Source organism: Stegostoma tigrinum, chromosome 8 (genome assembly GCF_030684315.1).
Source record: "Stegostoma tigrinum isolate sSteTig4 chromosome 8, sSteTig4.hap1, whole genome shotgun sequence".
Classification (NCBI taxonomy): Eukaryota; Metazoa; Chordata; class Chondrichthyes; order Orectolobiformes; family Stegostomatidae; genus Stegostoma; species Stegostoma tigrinum.
Window position 1 is genome coordinate 1,248,768 of NC_081361.1, and position 23,335 is coordinate 1,272,102.

The 23,335-nt window shown below is 41.2% G+C and overlaps 1 protein-coding gene across 1 annotated transcript in view; it reads left to right on the forward strand.

Annotated features, from left to right (window-relative positions):
• The first annotated feature begins 2,602 nt into the window (after window positions 1-2,602).
• Window positions 2,603-23,335, forward strand: part of LOC132209912 (ral guanine nucleotide dissociation stimulator-like 1) — a 143,921-nt gene continuing 123,188 nt past the window's right edge. Inside the window, exons 1-9 of the mRNA XM_059648224.1 lie at window positions 2,603-3,405; window positions 5,072-5,130; window positions 6,490-6,563; window positions 10,402-10,601; window positions 14,040-14,102; window positions 15,523-15,603; window positions 17,943-18,020; window positions 20,307-20,384; window positions 22,457-22,534. Of these exons, the coding sequence (XP_059504207.1) occupies window positions 6,561-6,563; window positions 10,402-10,601; window positions 14,040-14,102; window positions 15,523-15,603; window positions 17,943-18,020; window positions 20,307-20,384; window positions 22,457-22,534 (581 nt within the window). The 5' untranslated portion in view covers window positions 2,603-3,405; window positions 5,072-5,130; window positions 6,490-6,560. The remainder of the gene's footprint in view (window positions 3,406-5,071; window positions 5,131-6,489; window positions 6,564-10,401; window positions 10,602-14,039; window positions 14,103-15,522; window positions 15,604-17,942; window positions 18,021-20,306; window positions 20,385-22,456; window positions 22,535-23,335) is intronic.

The following is a 23,335-nucleotide window of genomic DNA, read 5'->3' on the forward strand; positions in this document are numbered from 1 at the left end:
CGTCGGAATTTGGATTGGAATATTGTATCCTGTCTCACTCGAGTAAAGTTGACAGCTTTTCTACCCTTGCAAATTGACAGAATCTCCCGAAGAGGAATGTCTGCCCAACGCTGTTCTTGTCAGGTTCCCAGCAGCTGAAGTGAATGGATCGCTGGGTGTTGGAAATTGAAAATTGAAATTGAAAGGTAAATGAGTAACATGAGTGTGGGGCTACTTCAGCTCACAGTCTATTTCATATCCCAGCTCATGGTAACGGTGCCCATTGTCAGGAGAAACTGCTTATGTTCCACATAAAGCTGCCTTTTGTTGGGAAACCTTGTGTACAGCGGGATAAGCAGGTAGAACAGTGTGTGTATAATATCACAAAGACTGACTTTGAGCCACACATAAAACAGTAAAGTTAACAAGTAAAGTTGTGAGCTTGTTTTCATTTAGACTTTTCGTCACCATGCGAAGTAACGTCATGGGTGAGACTTCCGATGAAGTGATGTTGTCCTCCTCCACTTGGAATTTATACTGCCTGGTCCGTTCCGGCGACTTCTGTCATTGTGCATTCTGTTCTGTATGGGTAACATATGGGGTCCAATTCTATATGTTTGCTGACTGCATTATGGATTGAGAACCATGCCTCTAGGAATTCCCATGTGTGTCTGTGTTTGGTTTGCACTACTATGGTTATGTTGTCCCAGTTAAACTGATGGCCTTCATTATCCGGGTGTACTGATATTAGGGAAAGTTTGTCATGTCATTTTGCTGCCAGCTGATGTTCATGTACACTGATGGCTAGTTTCCTTCCTGTCTGTCTGATATAATGTTCGTGGCAATCGTTGCACAGTATTTTGTAAACAATGTCAGTTCTGCATGTCGTGGGTATGGGGTCTTTAATCCTTGAGAATGTTTGTCGTAGCATGGCTTTGGGCTTGTGTGCTACCGTAACTCCTAGTGCTCATAGGAGTTGTCAGTCAGTTCTGATATGTTCTTGATGTATGGCAGTGTGTCCAGTGTGTTAGGGCATAATGTGTCCTCTTCGTGTTGCTGTTTAGTCAGCACCTGCGGATGAAATTGCAGGGATATCCATTCAAAGCGAAGATTTTGTATTGGTGTTCTTCCTCTTTCTGCATAGTTCTGGGTCATTGCAATGAGTGGTGGTCCGTTTAAATAGTGTCCCGACACAGCTTAGTTTGTGCAAAACTGACCTGAGTTAGTTGCCAAATTAAAAGTATCCGAGCCCCTCGAGGCACTGACCCGAGTTGTGATGTGCAAAGGACAACACACAAAGGAGGGTCCTTGTGTGATTGATCCAATGTGATCTGTATAACAGGGTAACAGTGAAGACTGGTCTTCAGCACCCACATTGAACCTGACTCCACTTGGCCTCCAGCCAACTCTCACAAACTACCATGGCCCTTCACTTTTCCTGGCCTCCCCTCTATTCTTGTTTTAAACTGATTGCGCATCAGGCAGTTTCAGCTGGCATTGCTGATGTGGAACTGTAACATGGAGTGAATTGATTTTGACTGATCAATGACATAATTCTGCTTCTCAAGATCAGTCAGTATTTCAGATTTATTACTTTAAATGATAACCATGAACAGGCTACGACAGTGAAGGCACTGAATCGTAATCTCTGGACCAGCAGGAAAGATCAGTTTATGGCACTCAGGACACTGTCTGATTCGGCCTTGCATTCTCCCAACCTTCAGCACATGATGCCCCTCTGCTCTGTTTCGGTTTTGTTACGTCTTGATATATAATAGTCTCCAGTTATCTATTCTTTTGCCATTTCCAATACATGAGACCCTCTTTCCATGTCTTGTGCCTGGCTCCACAGCTCAGTGGTCAGAGCACTGGTCTCAGAAACAAGTGGTTGTGAGTTCGAGCCTGTGATAGTGTTTGCACACCCCCTGCTTCAAAGGTCAAAAAGAGCCCTTTAAAAAATATCTGAAGTTATAACAGTATCATTTCCTCCACAGACCGGAAATATGTGTGAATTTCCACATTGCTGTTTGTCCTTCCACTTGAGGAGGAGCATTTGGAATGGCAGGAAGCAGCTGACATCAGTGATGTTTGGCTGGAAGTACAAGGTGAAGCAGGAAAACTGTAGGTGAGCAATGGGGGAGGAGCACAAACCCAGGGCATCCATCAAATACTTCCATTTGTTGCTGTAAACAGGTTCTAGTTTTGGAGTCTGGAATGGGACAATAGAGCCAAGTGAGTGAAGTTCTGCTTTCTGGGGGTTGCTCTCTCCGAAAGCCTCTGGCACTCTCGGTGGAAGGTGTCCTTGTTAGTTTCCTTCTGTGGGTGAAAATGAGGGTCACTTCCCCGAGGGGGCATGGACACAGTCTTCCCACCTCAAACTTCAGTTTTGCTTGTTGGTTCCTCAAAGTGTTGACCCAGAAACCCGCACTGCACACACTTCATTGGGGAGACAGTGGCCTGAGATTGTTATCACTGGACACTTAATCCAGAGACCCAGATAGTACTTTGGGGACTTGTGTTTGAATCCAGTTGCAGCAGACGGCGGAATTTGAATTCAATACAAACCTGGAATTAAGCGTCTAATGATGAGCATGAATCTGTTGTCCTTTAAGGGAAGTAAACTGCCAGCCTCGCTTACATGTAACTCCTGACCCACAGCAATGTGGTTGACTCTTAACTGCTCTCTGGACATTTAGGAATTGGTAATAAATGTTACCCTAGCCAGTGATGCCCTCATCCCGTGAATGAATTTAACAAGTATGTCAGGAATTCCTCCTGTATGCAATGATAACTGATTTGCTTTGCCCAATCTTTATGCAGACTGAAGTCACCTGACTCTTGAAGTCAGTGACCTTTCATCATAGTTAGAGCTCTCCCTTTCTGCTGGTGTCTTCAATTTCCTGTTTAGTGCCTTCTGCTAAAATTACCACTTGAGTTGACTGGGGTGGATATACATCGACCACTGTCAATTTCTGTCCCTTGATGTTTCTAAACTGTACCCAGACTCCATTTCACCAGAACTAATATCCATTGTCATTACCATATTAATTTTATTCCGTAACCAGTAATGCTAACCTACCTCCTCCTTCTTGTCAGTCCTTCCAAGAAACTGAATACCCCTGGAGCCCAGCTTCAGACATCGTAGATATTTTGGTTTCTGATTTACCAAAATATCCTGGAGTCTGGAAAAGTCTGAGTTCAGTAGAAATTAGCAGTTGTAACACTGCTATGTAAGAAAGAAAGAGGAGCAAAAATAAGGGATAAAGCCAGTTAACATGATTTCAATCAGTTGGGAAAGTGCTTAATAATGTCTCTTCATTAAGTATGTTTCAGCAATGCTTTTAAAACAAAAATCGTATCATCTGATTAAATCAACGTGGTCAATCCAGAAGAAGACATTCCATGATGGAGACAGGGCAGTTGCAGGTAAGTTCAAGGTCACCCTGGGGCCAGGCATGTTTGACAATTTCATTCCTTTTTCAGAGTCAAACAAGTGAGGCCGCAAAGAGGAAACCAACAGCTGCATAACACTTGGATTCCCAAGAGGCATTTTGTAGGGTGTCACACTGGTGGCTAATAGATAAGATAAGGGCTCTGGAACTGAAGGTAATGTATGAGCATGAACAGAGAGTTGGTGAACATGCAGGACATAACACTAAGTGTTGTTGTGACTGTGATGAGAGGAGTGCAAAGGATTCGAAGGTGAATATAAAGGTTAAATTAACTTCAGGGATGTTTTTAAGGGACTTTCAGGACAGATGAGACCATCCATCCTCTTGACAGCTGACCAGCCAGTCTGGCCACCAAATAAATTAATAGACGGATTGGTCACGTGGGCAGGCCTCCTGGTGCCTTTACCTCCATGGGCAATATACCAGGAAGGCTGTTATGGGAAGATGGTGAAGATGGGAAACTGCATCCATGTTATGATGCCCACGTTTACAAACAAGCCCTCCCCACATGACAACCGCGTACATGGAGATGAAGTGGAAAACAGCAGGTAACTGCTCAAACAGGTTTTGTGTTCTTTCTCGGGAAGGTTTTCTTTTAAAAAAGAATAAGCCCAGTGACATCACAATGGTTTGCCTGTGATGTCATAAACACAAACAAGAATAAACAATAACTGCTGTGTGTCTTCACTTCATGTTGAGACAACGTGAGGTGAACATTGCAGACTTGTAGCTCTGCAGTTTCAAGTGCGAATCGCTTATTTCTTTTCTCTCCCTCATCAGTGTAATTAGAACTAACACTAATTGAAGCGGAGGGAAAGGAGCAATACCTTTGTGGTATCACTCTTGGTTGTGAGAAGAGTTTTGAGGTAATTTGAATTCAATATATACTGGACACTATTTGTAAAGAAATTGGATTTTAGTACGAATTTCAAAGACGGGAAAACTGGAAAAATGATGTGAATTTGGGGTAACCCGATTGAATTAATGCGTGTATGTTGTGGGTCGCAATGGTTCCAGTACTTGCCAAAACCAAAATTATACTGGCCACATTTTTGTGTCCACTCTTTGATGGAGCAAAATGTTTCTTCTGGTCTTTGCTGAAGGTGATATTAGCAGGAAAAATGTTCATCTCGGATGACCACAAGATCCCATTATCACAACAATTCGCAAAAAAAACAAGAATGGAATTCTCCCGTATAAATCATCTACTATTTATCCCTCAGTGAATGTTATTTCAATGGAAAAGCTAATCATTACCAATTGTTATTCATGAAAACGTGCTTTCTGCACATTAACCAGTGCCTTTCCTACATTACAGCAGCCAAAAAATAGTATTTAGATGGAAAAGGCCCCTTGGGAAATCATTCCAGATGTTCAAGGTGTTGGATTAGAGCAAAGCTTTGTTGAGTTTCATTTTGAACTGAAGTATCTGAAGGGTGATGTCCTGGCTGCTCAGTTGACAAGTTAAAATGTTAAATTGTTGAAGGAAGACCAAGTGAAGGCGCAAATGAATATTTGACATATGTAATGAGGCTGAAGTCAGCATATTTTTTGGTCTAGTAAGTAAGTGTGATCGTACTCTTTCTCTTTTCATGTTGAATTTGGCTTTTACTTTTATGGTGTTTTCATTTGTCTTTTAGGTTTGACGATACTTCACCTTTCTCATTCCTCAGACTCCAACCCACTTTGATTCTGAAAGGTATGAGTTATCATTAATTTTTCACAAAGCACAAGCTTCAATCCAGTTCCTTGTCTCCCTGTGTTCAGTCAGGCATCGACTCACTTATTCCAGACCTCACATGGAAATTTGCCTTTAGAGACAATGGGAACTGCAGATGCTGGAGAATCCAAGATAACAAAGTGTGGAGCTGGATGAACACAGCAGGGAACTGCAGCTGCTTGGCCTGCTGTGTTCATCCAGCCCCACACTTTGTTATCTTGGAAATATTCCTGCTCCTTTGTTCCATTTGCTCATACTCATCTGTGACATATTAAATTAGATTAGATTCCCTACGGTGTGGAAACAGGCCCTTCAGCCCAACAAGTCCAAACCGCCCCTTGAAGCATCCCACCCAGACCCACCTTCCTTTCACCCACACACCCCTCAACACTACGGGCAAATTAGCATGGCCAATCCACCTAGCCGACACATCTTTGGAGTGTGGGAGCACCCAGGGGAAACCCATGCAGACACGGGGAGAATATGCAAACTCCACACAGTCAGCCTGAGCCTGGAATCGAGCCCGGGTTCCTGGCACTGTGAGGCTGCAGTGCTAATCACTGAGCCACCGTGCCTCCCGTATCCGACGAGATTAAAACAGCAGCGGTCCATGACACCTGTGAAAAGTAGTAGTTGTCAGCCTTGCATCAATGACAGCAGCCTGACCCTGGAGTCAGACAGTTCTCAGTGTAATATCTTTGAGCACAATGAGGACTGATGTGGCAGCCCCCTTTTGCGACCTTGACAGACTGAGCAATAGGTGACCCGACATCTAACTGATGTCTCTCCAGTTTCCCAGCTGTTTTCTCCCCACTCCCCACACTGGGTTTGGTCTCCCACTGGGCTGACTGTGTCCCACTCACTGGACTGCAGAGGTGTGGATTCTGAGAAGCTGACTGCCTCAGGTGTCCATCTGGCAGAGCCCATTACCCTGTATTAATGCCAGAGACTGCTCTTGGTGAACCGATCCTGCATGAAGGCAGCCTCCCTTGCTTTGACTCTGGGTTACTCCCTTTAGATTCTGAGACAGTGCTTCCAGGGTGTGTAGAGTGATTTTTATTCATATATTGATGTGAAAGCTTTGTTGATTTTTATTTTGAGTGGCCTAAAAAGTCTGAATCCTGACGTCCGTGTTGGCTCAGTTAGGATTTTAAAGTTGTGTTTTCTGAACAAGAGCAACATGATATCAGAAGAGCAAACAGATCATGGACACATGTGACTACACTGAAGTCAGCATTTTATCTTTTTTGGTCCAGTATTTAATTTTTTTATGGCAGTCTTTCTCTTTATATGTTGAATTTGGTTTTGTCTCTCATGATGTTTTCACTTATCTTATAGATTTGACTGTTGTTTCCGGTCAGTCAGCTTGCCGAAGCAGTCAGATTTCCGTCATACTACTCAGAATAAAAATGGTATGTACTATCCTTGCTTTTTCACACACAACAAATTCCAATCCCCTGATTACTTATTCTTCATATTCCTATACACCATCCAACACTCACTCACTCGCACATTCTTCCACGATGTGCAAGATGCTTTATATATTTGGTCACAGGTTTGTCCCGTTTCATTTTGAGGGAGCTGAAATGTTTGAAGGCTGATGCTCTCATCTGCTCACTTGGCCTTTTAAAGTTTCAATTGTTCTAAGGAAGAGCAAGGTGATATTGAAAGAGTAAATAAACATTTGTGTTGACCATGAGGGTTTGTCCTTATCGACTTCTCCCCGTGCCTGACATGCTGGTTAAACAATCACCAGCTGTCTCTCTCTCTCTCACTCATGTGAGCACAGCCCTATGATGTGGTGTGGTAATGGTGACTTTTTTTTCGAAGGTGGGTCACTTTGGAACAGACAAGCTGGGTTTTTTTGTGATAATCACTGACTGTTTATGTCAGGAAATATCTATTGCTGCACTTTTCAAATCCGAGCTACGTCCGATGGGTGTGAAATCTGGCGACAGACGTTTTTCCAAAAAATGTCGTCCATTGGAGGTTCTGAAGTTGAAGTCTGTTGGGTTCATTCAGAACTTCAAGACTGCCATTTATGTTATGCTAGTGTATTCACAGTAAATGGATAAATGGAGTTAAGAGAGAAATGCATCATGATGTGATACAATGGAGCAAGCTCAAGAGACCTTATTCCTATGAATTCAAAAAATATAGTTTAAGTTCTGAGATATTCAGCAAGCAAACTGTAAGACAAATGGAGTAACAAAAGTATGCTGTGTACTAGGATAGAGATCTGTTCAAACTTTTCTAATTGTTATTAATTAAGTAAGCGACATGTGCAAATTCTTCTTTTCAATTTAAGACTGAGATAGAATAGTCACCCAATTTACATTCATGATGAACATAGAGCAACGATATAATCATGAAGAGGAATTGTGTCCCTTGATGTCGTGTAGTGGGGGTGGTGAAAATAACTGTCATGTTTCTCATAAATTTTTGACAATCATCATGACTAGAACTAACTTATAGCCACAAACTGGAGTGTGTTAATAGGGGTTAAGAGTGGGCATTAGATGGTGTTTCAATCACTGGCCACTTTCCACTGCTCTGCCACATGCTGTGCCTGGCAACCTTCAGTGAACAAAGTCCAAATTTGAACCAGATTTGCAAACCAATTCCTGAATTCGAAACAAGAAAAGAACATGTCATCTGTCAGGCAAGCGAGTGTGTTGTGGCATTTTGACTACGAGAGGGAAATAAAACAATGTTCTTGTGGAACTCTACTAAATATTTGAAACCTGAATGTGCACACTTCAGTTGATTCTCTCCGCTGCATAATTAACTTCAACTCTTCCATCCTGCTTTTATTGACATATTAATATCTGCTTGAGAGATTTCCTCCATGCCTGTTGATTGCTTACTGACTGCATGTGTACAATATACTGAGAAAACGCACCAGTTTTGATTTATCGCCGCAAAAACTGTGCGTTGAGGGATCGTGATTTACTGCGCTCGATAGTATTTTTTTTTCCTTTTTGCTGGAATTGTGAAAACTTAGAACACTGGAGGGCACATCCTTCCGTAGATATCCTGCCCTTTCTTCTGTTACACCGTGCAATGAATGGGAAGGAAGGGAGCGGGAAGAATGATTATGAAGTAAATTTGAGTAGGGGAGCTGATAGCCTTTTACCACAACAGCAGAACAGATGGAAGGAATGAGTAGTAGGGTGAGAGAGAAAGAAACAGAGATTTCACCATTAAAAATGTTGAAGGCAATGTATTGGCAGCTGGTAGCCTTTATTTTAGTAATGTATTGCAAACATTCAATAGTTTTGCTCTTTTAATATTTAAAGATGGACATTACATAATTTCTCTCACTGAGATTGTCATCATCGTCATAAAACATCAATTTATTTTTAATGTTATTTGTCTTTCTGGATCAAAATATGATGACACATAAACAAATTGAGCTTCAAAATCTCCCCTTCCCCTACCGCATCCCAATACCAGCCCACCTCGTCCCCGCCTCCCTAACCTGTTCTTCCTCTCATCTATCCCCTCCTCCCACCCCAAGCAACACACCCATTTCCTTCTGTCTAACCTCATCCCACCCACTTGACCTATTCGACCTCCCCAGCCTGACCTATCCCCTCCCTACCTCCCTACCTACAATCACCTCTACTGGCTCCATTCCTGCCTCGAAATTTGTCTGTCTCCTCTCCACCTATATTCTCCTCTACCCATCTTCGGTCCGCCTCCCCCTCTCTCCCCATTTATTTCAGAACCCTCTCCCCCTCCCCCTTTTCTGATGGAGGGTCTAGGCCCGAAACGTCAGCTTTTGTGCTCCAAAGATGCTGCCTGGCCTGCTGTGTTCATCCAGCTCCACACTTTGTTATCTTTGTTTGGAGGTTATGCTTTTCTGCAGTCATGCTTTTTTATACTTGTGTGGGGTAAAGTTCTTAAAACGGCAACTTCATTTAATTGAAACACATTTTGTACAATTTTCTATTACTTGGAACAAGTCTTGGAAATACATTTCCTGTGAATACAGACGATTCATAATTCTGACAGAACCGGTCAGCTACTCTGGCAAAGTTGAGAGGTTCGCATTGGATTTCAAATTTCAAATCAGGCTCCTTCAAGAGTGCTCCAATTCCCTCCTTTGCTGACATGCTCCACCCTGACCCCTGCCCAATCCCAAAGGTATATTCATCTGCTGACATGAAGGAAACTGAATTTGATATAGGGGTGCTTGATGTGATTTGAACTATGAAGTTCTTTGTGAGAGTTCTTAATTTCTTTTGCACACTCCACAGTATCAAGTATGATAACCCTTCGGCAGCACATTGGAAGAGACCTTGCATGGCACGAGTTGTGGAACAAAAAAAAAACAGAGGTTTCCTTTTTCTTCAGTTTCTCCCTCCTTCTATTTTCCGCCAAGTCAGCAAACATTTTACACCTCTCTGCTTTCCTTCCAGTTATGTAAGCTTGCTTTCAAGAGTAATTAGATTCCTCAAAACAATATTGTTCAGAAATGTGAAGTCAGTGATATTGTTAGCAGAGAATTCAAACAGGATTGAAGCCAGACTGTCATGTTTCCTGTTGCTGGCTGTGGCCTCGAGCTGTAGACAGAAGTTGCTGCACATAATTCCACATTTTCTCTGTTGTGGAAACTTTCTGGCCCGTCTGATGACTGGATTAAAGTAGAAATTGAGAAATAGTGGGTAGTCAGCTGAAGGGATTTAATATTAAATGTTTATTTACTTAAAATGATGGTTTAATATTCTTGAGATCGATACAAAATAACTCCAAGGCTCAAATTTCTGTTTTGTATGAATCTAGCTGGCCATGTTTCTGTGATGTTTTGACTTTAACTTTGTGTTTTTTTTAATGGTTCAAGCAATACATGAAGTGACCAGCTGCTTTATCATTGGATTGAACATATTGTATCTCCTCATCAATGGTATTCCCCTCCAACCCTTCAATGCTCATATCTTTGCACTTCTAATTCCGGCCACTTTGATCTTGCCTGCATGCTTGATCTTCTTTATCCTGTCATTGGTGTGTTCAGCTACCCAGTTCTGGGACACTGTTCCAAAACATCTCCTCTTTGTCCTCAAAACCAATCTTTCTGACCAAGCTGTTGGTGACCTGCCCTAGTTTTAGCTTCATGAATCTTGGAGCGATTTTTAAATGATTATGTAAATGTGAAGCATTTTGAAATATTTCTACCATGTCAGAGATCTATACAAATAAACATTGTTCCTGCATCACATTTACTTTTTAAATTTGTATTCTCTGTAGGCATCAGGAGATGAGCTTCCATCCCATCTCGCTGTCGATACCTCCAACGTTCAAATTCTTCACTCTGAGACCTCAAAAAGACTTGTCGAAAATTTTGTAATCGCTCTCATGAACAAGGAGCGTTTCTACATCCGCACATTCTTTTCGACATACAAAGCATATACCACTGCTGAAAGTGTGTTGTACATCCTCCTGGACAAGTGAGCATAAATCTTATGAGCATCTCCTTTGTTTAATGGTAATGATAGAAAAGTATGTTCTGTCGAGTAATTTTTGTTATTAATCCTTCTGGCAATGAATCGCTGAAACTAGCCATATGGAAACAACTCTCAGTAAACTGAGAATCTCCATCCAACCCTCAGTTAGGGAGACTATTTTTTGTTCATTGAAGACACAAACTTACCTGCACCCCAATCCCTTGGACATTAAGCTCTGCAGATTTGGGCTTTAACTTTCATCCAGTTTCATCAGAAAAGTCCACATTTTTTAAAGTATTCTGGAGGATTTTATCCTCCACACAGATGGTTTTATCTTCCACCTTCTGCCTAAAAGGTCCGGATTCAAATTCTATCTCCTATGTCATGTGTCATAATAAGTTTGAATAACTTGATTAAAAGTAATTAGACTTGAAGTCCTTCATAAAGAGAGACTGCAGTGGGACTGATGAGCTTGTTTGTTTACAACAAGGCAAAGCAGTCCTTCAGTTCTCCTGTTTTGTGCCCCCATCGCCTTCCAATATCCCTGATCCCAAATGGTGGCACAAATCATGTTTAAGCACCCGGCTAGTGATTTGGGACAGAAGTGAATAAAACATACTCACAAAACACAATGCTGAGACAGCTGCCAATGTATTTTTGATTATTTTTTCGCAATAATGAAGCGATCGAGAACCAGTACAATACAACGATTAAAAAGTGTGGTGAATGTATTAGGACAATGTCTGGACCTTGGTATTAAAGATAAACAGTGACGTTGACTTCCTTCAATGCTTTTTATGTAGTTTGGAGCTTCCTACAACTATGTTTGGAATGTTTAAGTTTCTGCATGTAGTGAATGGAAAAATGTTATTTTAATTGAAAGAAGCCTATCAATTGTCTGTAATAACAAAGTGTGGAGCTGGATGAACACAGCAGGCTAAGCAGCATCTTAGGAGCACACACGCTGACATGTCAGGCCTAGACCCAGCTTTTGTGCTCCGAACATGCTGCTTGGCCTGCTGTGTTCATCCAGCTCCACACTTTGTAATCTCGGATTCTCCAGCATCTGCAGTTCCCATTATCTCTGATCAATTGTCTGTAAGTCTGTGTTGGGCATAACAATCAAAGTTTGGAAGCTGAGTCCAGGGTGAGGAACCTTCATTGCAAAACTGAAATGTTGGTCAAATGAATGTCTGCTTCCAACTGAAATATGCAGGAATACCGCAGTTCTGTAATAATGGGTGAAATGTTTTTCAAATGACATCAGTGATGGTTTCTCTTGTCACCTCAGTTTTCATACATTAGTTTTTTTGCATGTTGGGTGAGCATTGAACAGTTTATGTACTTCACAAATGGTGTTTTGGGGTAACTTATAAAAACTCAGTTCGGGGACAAAGCGATTCTCACCACTGCTGACCTGCAATTGATGTACCTCTGACATTAGAGGGATATCCCTGGGTAGGAAAAGTTTCCCAAATGTGCTATGGTTAAAAAATTGGAGAAAATCAGCAAATAACCAGAGATTATTAGATTTTTCTTCAAAGCAGTAAGCTAATGAGCAGGCTTTCATGAACCCAATAGGTTGCAGAAATCGATCCAGCTGGACCTTTCAAAAGGGAATTTGGGTTTCTCTTTTTGCCTGTTGCCAAAATATTCTCAATTCTTTGCCCAAGTAAATAAATGTTCCAGCAGAATAATTCCAACCAGAAGCTTCTGAGTTTTTAAAAAAAGATGACCCATACTTGCCGTAGAATTTGAAACATCACAGCTCACGCATGTGTCTCACGTTATGTCTCAGAGGTGAGATAGTGGACAACGATTCTTCGCAGGTTATTACTTTCTTATTTGCTTTTGTGTTAGGCCGGTGGTCATCTTAGATGATGGTATTCTTTTAAAGGTAAAGTGAAAATTTCGTAAAACCAAGGAATCTCAGCAAACTGTGGTTTGTTGAAATTTGAGGAGTTTGGTTCTCATTAAACTCTAAGGTAGCTGTGGTTAAGACAATCATCTGTTATATTTACTATCTCCTCCTTTCACAGTGTAACTGTTTATGACTTTGGCTGCTTAGATCTCTAACTTGTCCATTGTCTTTTGGTGAAAGTCTCCATCTGCAGGGAGATTCTTGGAGTTTTTAAAAAGTCAACAACAAAGTGGCTTCCATGCCATTCAAAAGTTCAAACCCATTTTACCAATTGGTCAGATTTTGTGTTTAAGATTAGTGTTTGAGCCAACCATTTTAATTCGGCTAAAAGATCATCATAATTCAACGGATGTTTATAGCATCCGTTCACCTTACAGGCACCCTACATTTCAAAATTTTCCTTTATCCATGGTGAAAGGGAGAAACAGTCTGACTAGTTGCTACAGTTATTTTGGTGTTCTGTAATTAGATCCAGGGAATTCATCCCTTTTTACGTGTGCTTTTATACGTGAGAATTAACTTGAGTTCAAAATGGTTAGGATCGTATAGTATGAGTATAATTTAAAAAATCTGTTCCTGCCCAAGTTTTCCAAGTGTTGACGACCAGCCCATGACTTCTGAAGGAATGAATTTATGACTGACAGATTTGGTGATGTGACAAAGATGCGCTAAAAAATTAACCTTAGAGGACTTCGGAATACTGCAGAGAAATATAGGTTTAGCAAGTAGTCAACGATATGACAAATAGAGTTGTACATGGGTAAATTTGAAGTCCATTTTGGCAGAAAGAATAGCAGTTTTGTTTTTATTGAGGGAGATTGCATTGCTCTGAGATAGAGTGGAATCTGGGTATCCTCGTGCATGAATCACAAAATGATCATGTACAGACACATTAAGTAATTTGGAAAGCAATTAAATGTTTTCATTTTATCATGAGGGAATTTAAGCACAAAATTAGGGATCACTGGTTATCCAATATCTTGAATGATTTTCTTTATATTAGTCAGTGTATTTCAAGGATGGAAGTAAATATATTAGACGCAGTTCAGAGCAGGTTTACCAGAATAACACCAAGACTAAGTGACTTGTCTTACAAGGAAAATTTGCACAGGCAAGGCTTGCATCAGTTGGTGTTTAGGGAAGGAAGAGGCAACGTGTTTGAAACAAAAAAAACCTGACGATTTGGACAGGGTAGACATGGAGACAATGTTTCCTCCTGTAGAAGAGACTAGAATGAAGGGCGAGTGTCTAAAGGGCAGTGGTTGTCAATTTAAAACAGTGATTTTTTAAAAAAACATTGAACCACATTGAATGCTTTACTCTTCTCTGTGGCAGGGGATGAGGCAGGTATGCTGTAAAGTGCCAAATTGGAGTTTCAATGCAAAGTATTAACAAACTTGGTAATCAAGGCTTCAAATGCCAAAATCCTGAACCTTCAGATGTTTTTCAGTGGCTGAATGCAAATTGTAGATTCAAGCTTGTTTAAAATCACTTAGTTTGTGCTGTCTGACCAATTGCAGATATGGAAGCTTTGGCACCTCAGAGGCAGAAGAGATTCCAGTTATCGATTCAGTGAGCACAAAGTAAGCTTTAGTCTAATGTGTGACTTAATTAAATTTCATCCAAAATACAACAATGTTAAAAAACCTGCTGGCACTTCCTGTAAGATCTGTGGAGGGCCTTCCTCCCACAGCAATGCAGCAAACACTAGACAGCAGCAGTCACATGAACAGAGTTGTTTGATTGTATCAAAAATCTACACAGATTTTGTTTGTTTAAAAAGAAAAGTTGTATCAACAGAAAAGATCCAAAAGTGTTCAGTGAAAAATTGCTCATCTATTCACTATTCAGATCTCCATTTGTCGCCAAACATTTAGATAGCTGAACTCTGAATTAAGGATACAACATGTTGAAGAATTGAGGTTCCTACCTCCTCCCCTCCCCTCAGTCTGCCTGTGCTGTCTTTCAAATCTCCTGTGAAGGTTTTGAAGAAAAACCTACTCCCAGTACATCTGGAGGGTGATCTATTTTATAAAAACTGTTGACCAAAGAATGAAATAGAGGCAGAGCTGCAATCTTTTCTTTGCTGTCATGAAGGTTGGTATTGCTGAGCTTACACAAAAGAGATTTGCAGGCCAATGTCCACTGTGGGAGTTGTGGAACTCTCTTATTTGCAAGACAGACAGGCACAAGTGGCTTTCAGCTGGTGACTTACTTCATGCCCAGTGAGTCATGAAACCAGCTACTTTGCCCACCGCTGACAATACAGTATAATGGTGCAGAAGAGAATTCAGCTTTCCTCATGAACTCCCCTTCACTTTACCAAGAATGTCATGTCTCAGGCCAAGGCCAGTTGACTTGGGAAATGCAGCCCTGTATGTCGAGACACTATCTGAAGTATTTCATCGGACAGTTGGTTGCCTTTCTATATTTGGGCCTGGAGCTCTTTGTTTAAGATATTATTCGACTTTGCAACAAATATAAAATGATGAAGAAATGGATCTGATACATCCGTCTCTCTCTCTCTCTCTCCTTCCCTCTCTCTCTCTCTCTCTCTCTCTCTCTCTCTTTCTTTACTGCCATACCCCAGTCTCACGGTCTTATCCTGCAAACTGCAGTCAAGGGCTTTGTGGAGACAAATCACCATATTCTGTAGTTGCGTCTAGACCTGTTGTTACAAAATTAGCTGTCAATGGCTCAAATTACGGACTCAATGTCTTTCAGGTGTATGACGATAATTTTATTGTGGATGTAGATGTTCGCTTAAATTTACTTGATAGCGCTTTTATGACCATTTGCAGAATACCTGACAGTGCAAACAACAAGGTAGATGGGAAACCATGCACTCTAAAATCTATCATGAAGGAATAAGTTTGAATACAACAAGCGGTTAAGGTTTTGCTTTATTCAGAGTACAAGGAATACAAAGGAAACTGCCGATGTGCGAACAATTACTGGCTGCAAGTGTTTGTTTAAAATGACATTTTTCACAACTAATTTCAGCAGCGGAAACAGTGATAACATTCCGAGCTGTGAGGAGCTTGCAAATCCAGTGCCTGCAGAGACAGTTACAGAGATCAGAAAGTAAGTATTGATCCAATGTGTGAGGAAATAATGCTTTAATCAGAATACAACTATGTGAAGGGCAGCTGCTGGAGGGCCACCATTTTCAGGAACATTATTTTGAGACTTTCTCCTGAAACTGAGCAGCATCTGTGGAGAGAAAGCAGAGTGGGCGCTTTGAGTTGAGGTTCCCCTGTTCAGAACTTTGCATCTCTGAAGAAGTGTCGCTTGGCTCAACTTGAACTCTGTTTTCTGTCTGCAGATGCTGCAAAACCTGTAGAGTTTCTCCAGAAACATCTGCTTTTCTTTCAGATTGTCTGCGTCCGTAGTTTGTTTTTTTTATATTAAAGAAACAGTTGGCTGTTGTTCTAATATTTGCTCTGTTCTTAGTGTTGTAAAAAGAAATTTTAGATGGAAGCTTGTGGTTCATGCTGCAGGCCTTCCGCTGGATCTGAAACCTGGAGGCCTTGGCCGATTCCAACGGTAACCAATACAGAGATTGCTGCCGGCGTTACTCACCAGTTGACGGTTTGGCTCAGTTTTGACAGCTGCTGGTCCAGAGAAAGGGATGGCAGATCAGCATCTTTCTCAGCCCAACTGTTAATGCTGATTGTCACTGAGGTTGTGTAGGTGGGCGCCATCAGGGAAATGAGGGAGGCAGTCCTTAGAAGTCAAGGAGAGTCCAGGTGTCAAAGAGAACTGGCCCATGTCACATAGCTTTGCAATGTATAGGTGGCAAACCCCCTCCTTGCCATTTTCCTAATCCTCCCGCCTCCCATTTAATTGCCAGTGAATGATTGGGCATGCATTACACACGATCTTTAATGGAATGTTTCTTTTCCAAACATTGGACTGTGCACTGCCGGTAAATATATTGAAAAATTTGACTCTCTAACTCTATTTCCAATGTTATTACATGCCCCACCTCCCCCCGTTGCCCAAAAAAGAAGACCGTGGTGTTTTGAAAACGTGTGAAAGTTGAAATTCCTTCTTTCTTGCAACTTCCCCAGCTTCTCTTCCAGACTCAACTCCTGTCACTTGCAAACCACCTTTTAATGCTTGGAGGTGAAAAACAAATCTCGATCTATTGTAGTTACATACATCAGAAATGTTGCCTGTTTAACAAACCCAGTTGATAAGCACTTGAAAACTTGGGAGAGCTTGTCATCTGAAGAGTGGTTGAGGGTTTTGGTTCTGTTCAGGATGCAGTTTAGAAGGATGGGAGGGAATGTCATTGAAACTTTCAGAATACTGAGAGACCTGGAAGGATTGCACATGGAATGGAGAAGATGTTTCCACTAGTAGGAGAGATTAGGACATGCCGGCGCAGTCGCACAGTGAAGAGACCAACCTTTAGAACTAAGGTAAGAAAGAATTTCTTCAGTCAGGGAGTTGCTCATCTGTGGAAAACATTGCAGAAAGCCATCGAGGCCAAGTCATTCGGTCTATTTAAGATATATAGAGAGAAGGGTTCTTGATTAATAAGAGGATCAAGGGTACCAGAAGAAGGCTGGCAATTGGGCTTGAGAAACATCACAGTCAGAATTGAATGGCAACGCAGACTCAGCAGGTCGAATGAGCTAATTCTGCCCCTATATCTCATAGTCTTATGGATCCACACTAAATACTTCAATGTTCGTTTTGTGAGTAAGCCATTTCTGGGTGCAAGTGCTTGTTTACAATGTCTTTAATTTTTGCCTTATATATTCAGGAAGGCAAATGCAATGTTGGCATTTATTTTGAATGTAAAAACAGGGCTGTATCTCTGAGGCTTTGTAAGGCTCTGGTCAGGTCGTACTTGGAGAGCTGCGTGCAGATTTGTGTCCTATATCTCAGGAAGGATGTACTGTCCCTGGAATGGGTTCAGAGGAGATTCACGACAGTTATCCCAGGAATGGAAAGCGAAACATATAGGGAACGTTTGAGGAATCCAGAACTATATTCATTGGAGTTTAGAAGGATGAGGGGTGATCTAATTGAAACTTTCAGAATACTGAATGGCCTGGACAGAGTGGATGTTGGGAAGATGCTTCCATTGATAGGAGAGACGAGGACCCGAGGGCACGGTCTTAGAATAAAGAGGAGACCTTTTCAATTGAAGATTTGGAGAAACATCTTCAGCCAGAGAGTGTTGAATCTATGAAATTCACTGCCACAGAAGGCTGTGGAGGCCAGGACATTTAAAACTGAGACAGATAGGTTCCTGTTTATCAAGGGGATCAAGGGCTATGGGGAGAAAGCAGGAGAATGATGTTGAGGAACTTATCACCCATGACTGAATGGCAGAACAGATTCAATGGGCTGAATGGCCTAATTTCTGCTCCTATGTCTGATGGTCTTATGGTCTTAATGAATTGCAGGTCCAAAACCTTTGACAGCCCAAACTCTGAGAAAGATGAAGAACCAAGTTCACCAAAAGCGACTGCAGAAATCTCAAAGTAAGTTTCATCCTTCTGTGCTTCATTCATAATACATAATATGAAAAGAAATTGCTGTGAATATAGTAGCTCCTGAAAGATTATGTCACCATTCGAAATGATAAAAATCACATTAAAGAAACAGCTTTACTCCCTCTGCGGCCATTGCCAGTAATTAAATCAATGACACATTTCAGCCTTTGATCTATAGAAAACATTCAAAAATGTTCAGTGAAAATTTGATTGGCCCTCAACATCCAGACCTTGGTGGTCTAACTTGCAACAATGCTAAACTGCGAAACCTCCCACCTCCCGTCAAATGCACCAGCCTACGTAACTGGAGTGACCTACATATTTTCTCTGAAAATTTGGAAAGCAAACCATCTAGTGTAGTCATTCGTCTGGACTTTGACCAATTGGGGACTTGAAATACAGAGCATTTTGGGATTCAGTATTTATTTTCAATGTTTATAAGTCAGTTGTAGATGCAGATCCTTTCCTTAATTTGTGCTTCATGAGCACTTGCAGCTGCAGATATTTTGGCCGTACAGATTGTCGGGTGGGTGGGAATCAAAGTTTGCCAGGCATCTGTGTAACCATGAGGAAGCAAGGTTGATCGGAAATAATTTTGATGTGTTTTAATTCTGCTTCATTTGGAATGCAGCAGTGTGAAAAAGGAATGATGGAGAATCATTGATTTCAAATTTTTTGTTGCAATGTAAGGAATGCCACTCCAGACTATAGCAATCACATTAAAGTGGCTGCTGGACTGCCTCCCTGGAAAATTTATAACAGAGACATTTGCCTTAAATGATAGCATCACCATTGAAGCATCCAAAACACTGAGATGGGAAATTGTTTTCAGATCAATATTGAGGTTATATTTCTGGACAATGTGGCTCTGGTAAAAAAATATGAAAGAAATGGGTTAATCTCCTCTACCCCACCTCAGCACTTCTCTTTGTTCCTCTTTCCTGCTTCAGCTGCACCCTCCCTACAAACTTCCTCCAAGTTCATTGAAGTGTCCTCCAAACTTCCGTGACATTTGAATAAATATTCCTACAATTAAGAATGTGACCTGCTCCCCGTGTCCGAGCCTTGGTATTTCTCCCATACAATATTGCCATTGAATAGTTTGCGTTTTTAATTATCTAATCTGGCCATCTGCCATGTGCATCCATGAAGTCAGGCACTTTCCCAAGTCAGAGACCTGGAATTAATCCTGAGCTTATTTTGTCCAAATCTTTAACTAAACTCAGAACTATTAAAGGAGCAGGAAAGAAAAATGAATAAAATTAATTTTTCAGCAAAACAGCCACTGGTGACTAATCTGACATTAAGCTTCAGTGAATTTGAGCAATGACAAATTCCTACATCAGGGCTCCGAATCAAACTTTGAGTTACAAGCTGTGCTTGTGAGGGTTGAATTGTCAATAGTCTGTAAAGAGCTTGAGTTTCTTTGTCAGAGATGAGGAAGTTAAACTTAAATCGTCTCTTTTGGGATATTTATTGTCTGTCCCAGTGCAGAGGTTCTTTATTTGACATCTTTACATCTCATCTACCCACTGGCTCCCCCTCACAGCCAAAAATCCCAATGTTGATAAGAGTGCCAGAAATTAAAATTGTGATCACATGCACAATTAAAATGATTTATTTGGTGTTTTGTGACCATTTGCAGCTGTGAAAATGTTGACATGTCACACTGTGTAGTGGGTGGAATCCTAAGTTTGTCAGAAACTGAAAGAGTAATTGACAAGTAAATTTGATGTGACGTCAGATTAAACCTGTTGTACAGTATTTGGGATCTAATACTGTGAAAGGAAACTGTTGGGATTTGCTGTAAGATTATGTCAGGGTTGCTTCAGGAAGATACCCCAATTGGCAGTGCAGTGAGCACCAGTCCAGACAATAGCAATCACATGAAGCAACTGCTTGACTGCTTCTGCAATGTTTGGCTTATTTTGGGAGGTGAGATAATGTTGAATTAGCATAAGGCTTTCAAAGCTTTTCAGTGGTAGATTGAATTTTGCTTGTCTTTCAGTATTTAGTTCTTGCATAGCCCAGAAACAACTTTCAACAAGGGTGAAATACTGAAGAAATGGCTTTCTCTCCTTTTTGCCCTGCTCTGTCTCTTCCAAGCCCCACCCCAGCACTGCCTCAATATGAAGACCTGTGGGCATCCTGTGGAAGTCAAAACAATCCATCTCTCAAGACTGTGATTTTTTTGTGTTGAATTGGGTTGGATTTAATTCTGGACGAGTTTGCCTGTTCTAAATGACTTAATTTGTCCTCTTTGATCAATTGCAGTTTTGGAAATGTTGACAGTGCAAATGGTGAGGAAAATGGAAGTTGTGGTTCTTCAGGATCCAGCGAAATAATTGCTAAGTAAGTTTAACTGCATGCATGACAAAGTGAGTCATTATTCAGAATATGACAAAGCGGTAGGAAATAGCTGGGGAGCTAGCAGTTTGTGCAATGTTGTACAGCCATCAAATGGTAATAGCCCAGAGACAATGATTTGATAATGTTTGTACCAGCTCTCAAAGAGGGACTTGCCGATGTTCAGTCCTAAATCCCTTTACTGTGTAACACTGCGAAACATCTCCTTTCGAAAATTGTAGCTCACTTTTGAAGACCCCATTTGAAGCTGCATCCACCACACTATTAGGTCGAGCTTTCCAGTTCCTAAATAGGCTATTTAATAAAAAATCCTTGTCACCATTGGTTCTTCTTGCTGATCATCTTAAATCAGTGTCCTTTTCTTCTTAAGCCTTCTGTCACAAAGAACCGATTGTTCTTATCCATTCTAACCAAATCCCTCATGATTTTGAACACTTTTAAAACCACTTTTTAGTCTTCTCCAAGAGCAGCCGGAGCTTCTTCAGCCTCTCCACAGGATCTTTAATGGAATGTTTCTTTTCCAAACATTGGACTATGCAATGCAGGTAAACGTATTGAAAAACTTGACTCTCTAACTCTCTGCTTTCCAGTGTTATTACATGCCCCACCTCCCCCCATTGCCCAAAAATAAACAGACCGTGGTGTTCTGAAAACTTGTGTGAAAGGTGAAATTCCTTCTTCCTTGCAGCTTCCCCCCAGCTACTCTTCCAGACTCAGTCACAATCACTTGTATACCACCAGTTAAAACTTGGAGGGGGAAAACAAATCACGATCTATTGTAGTTATACACATCAGAAATGTTGCCTGTTTAACAAATCCAGTTGATAAGTACTTGAAAACTTGAGAGGGCTTCTCATTTGAAGAGTGGTTGAGGGTTTTGGTTCTGTACAGGATGGAGTTTAGAAGGATGGGTTGGAATTTCATTGAAACTTACAGCATACTGAGAGGCCTGGAAGGATTGCACGTGGAACGGAGAAGATGCTTCCACGAGTAGGAGAGATTAGGACATGCGGGCACAGTCGTGGAGTGAAGAGACCAACCATTAGAACTCAGGTCAGAAAGAATTTCTTCAGTCAAGGAGTGGCTAATCTGAGGAAAACATTGCAGAAAGCCATGGAGGCCAAGTCATTAGGTCTATTTAAGATAGAGAGAGAGAAGCGTTCTTGATTAATAAGAGGATCAAGGTTTCGAGAAGAAGGCTGGAAATTGGGCTTGAGAAAGATCTCAGCCAGAATCAAATGGCAAAACAGACTCAGTAGGCCGAATGAGCTATTCCTGCCCCCAAAACTTATGGCCTTATGGATTCCACATGAAATTTTTCAATGTTCGTTTTGTAAGGAAGCCATTTCTGGGTGCAAGTGCTTGTTTACAATGTCTTTAATTTTTGCCTTATATAGTCAGGAAGGCAAATGTAATGTTGGCATTTATTTTGAAAGGACTTGAATGTAACAGCAGGGCTGTACCTCTGAGGCTTTATGAGGCTCTGGTCAGGCCATACTTGGAGTACTGTGTACAGACTTGGGCCCCGTATCTCAGGAAGTATGCACTGTACCTGGAACGGGTTCAGAGGAGGTTCATGAGAAAGGTCCAGGGAATGGAAAGCTTAAAATATGAGGAACGTTTGAGGACTGTGAGACTACACTCATTGGAGATTAGATGGATGAGGGGTATCTAATTGAAACTTTCAGAATACTGAATGGCCTGGACAGAGTGGATGTTGGGAAGATGCTTTCATTGGTAGGACAGACTAGGACCCAAGGGCCCACATTTAGAATAAAGAGGAGATCTTTTCAAATGGAGATTTGGAGAAACTTTTTCAGCCAGAGAGTGTTGAATCTGTGAAATTCACTGCCACAGAAGGCTGTGGGGGCCAGGTCATTGAGTACATTTAAAACTGAGACAGATTATCGAGGGGATTAAGGGTTATGGGGAGAAAGCAGGAGAATGGTGTTGAGGAACTTATCACACATGACTGAATGGCAGAACTGACTCAATGGGCCGAATGGCCTAATTTCTGCTCCAATGTCTGATGGTCTTATGGTCTTAATGAATTGCAGGTCCAAAACCTTTGACAGCCCAAACTCTGATAAAGTTGAAGAACCAAGTTCACCGAAAGCGACTGCAGAAATTTCAAAGTAAGTTTCATCCTTCTGTGCTTCATTCGTAATACATACCATGAAAAGAAATTGCTGTGAATATAGTAGCTCTTGAAAGATTATGTCGCCATTCGAGACGATAAAAATCACATTAAAGAAACAGCTTTATTCCCTCCGAGGCCATTGCCAGTAATTAAATCAATGACACATTTCAGCCTTTGATCTATAGAAAACATTCAAAAATGTTCAGTGAAAATTTGATTGGCCCTCAACATCCAGACCTTGGTGGTCTAACTTGCAACAATGCTAAACTGCGAAACCTCCCACCTCCCGTCAAATGCACCAGCCTACGTAACTGGAGTGACCGACATATTTTCTCTGAAAATTTGGAAAGCAAACCATCCAGTGTAGTCATTCATCTGGACTTTAACCGAATGAGGACTTGAAATACTGAGCATTTTGGGCTTCAAAATTTATTTTCAGTGTTTATAAATCAGTTGTAGATGCAAATCCTTTTCTTAATTTGTGCTTCATGAGCACTTGCAGCTGCAGATATTTTGGCCGTATAGATTGTCGGGTGGGTGGGAATCAAAGTTTGCCAGGCATCTGTGTAACCATGAGGAAGCAAGGTTGATCGGAAATAATTTTGATGTGTTTTAATTCTGCTTCATTTGGAATGCAGCAGTGTGAAAAGAGAATGATGGGGAACCATTGATTTCTTCAAAATTTTTAGTGCAATGTGATGAGTGCCACTCCAGACTATAGCAGTCACAAATTACAATCCGACCCCACCACCCAAGACATTTTTCCATCCCCTCCCCTGTCTGCTTTCCGGAGAGA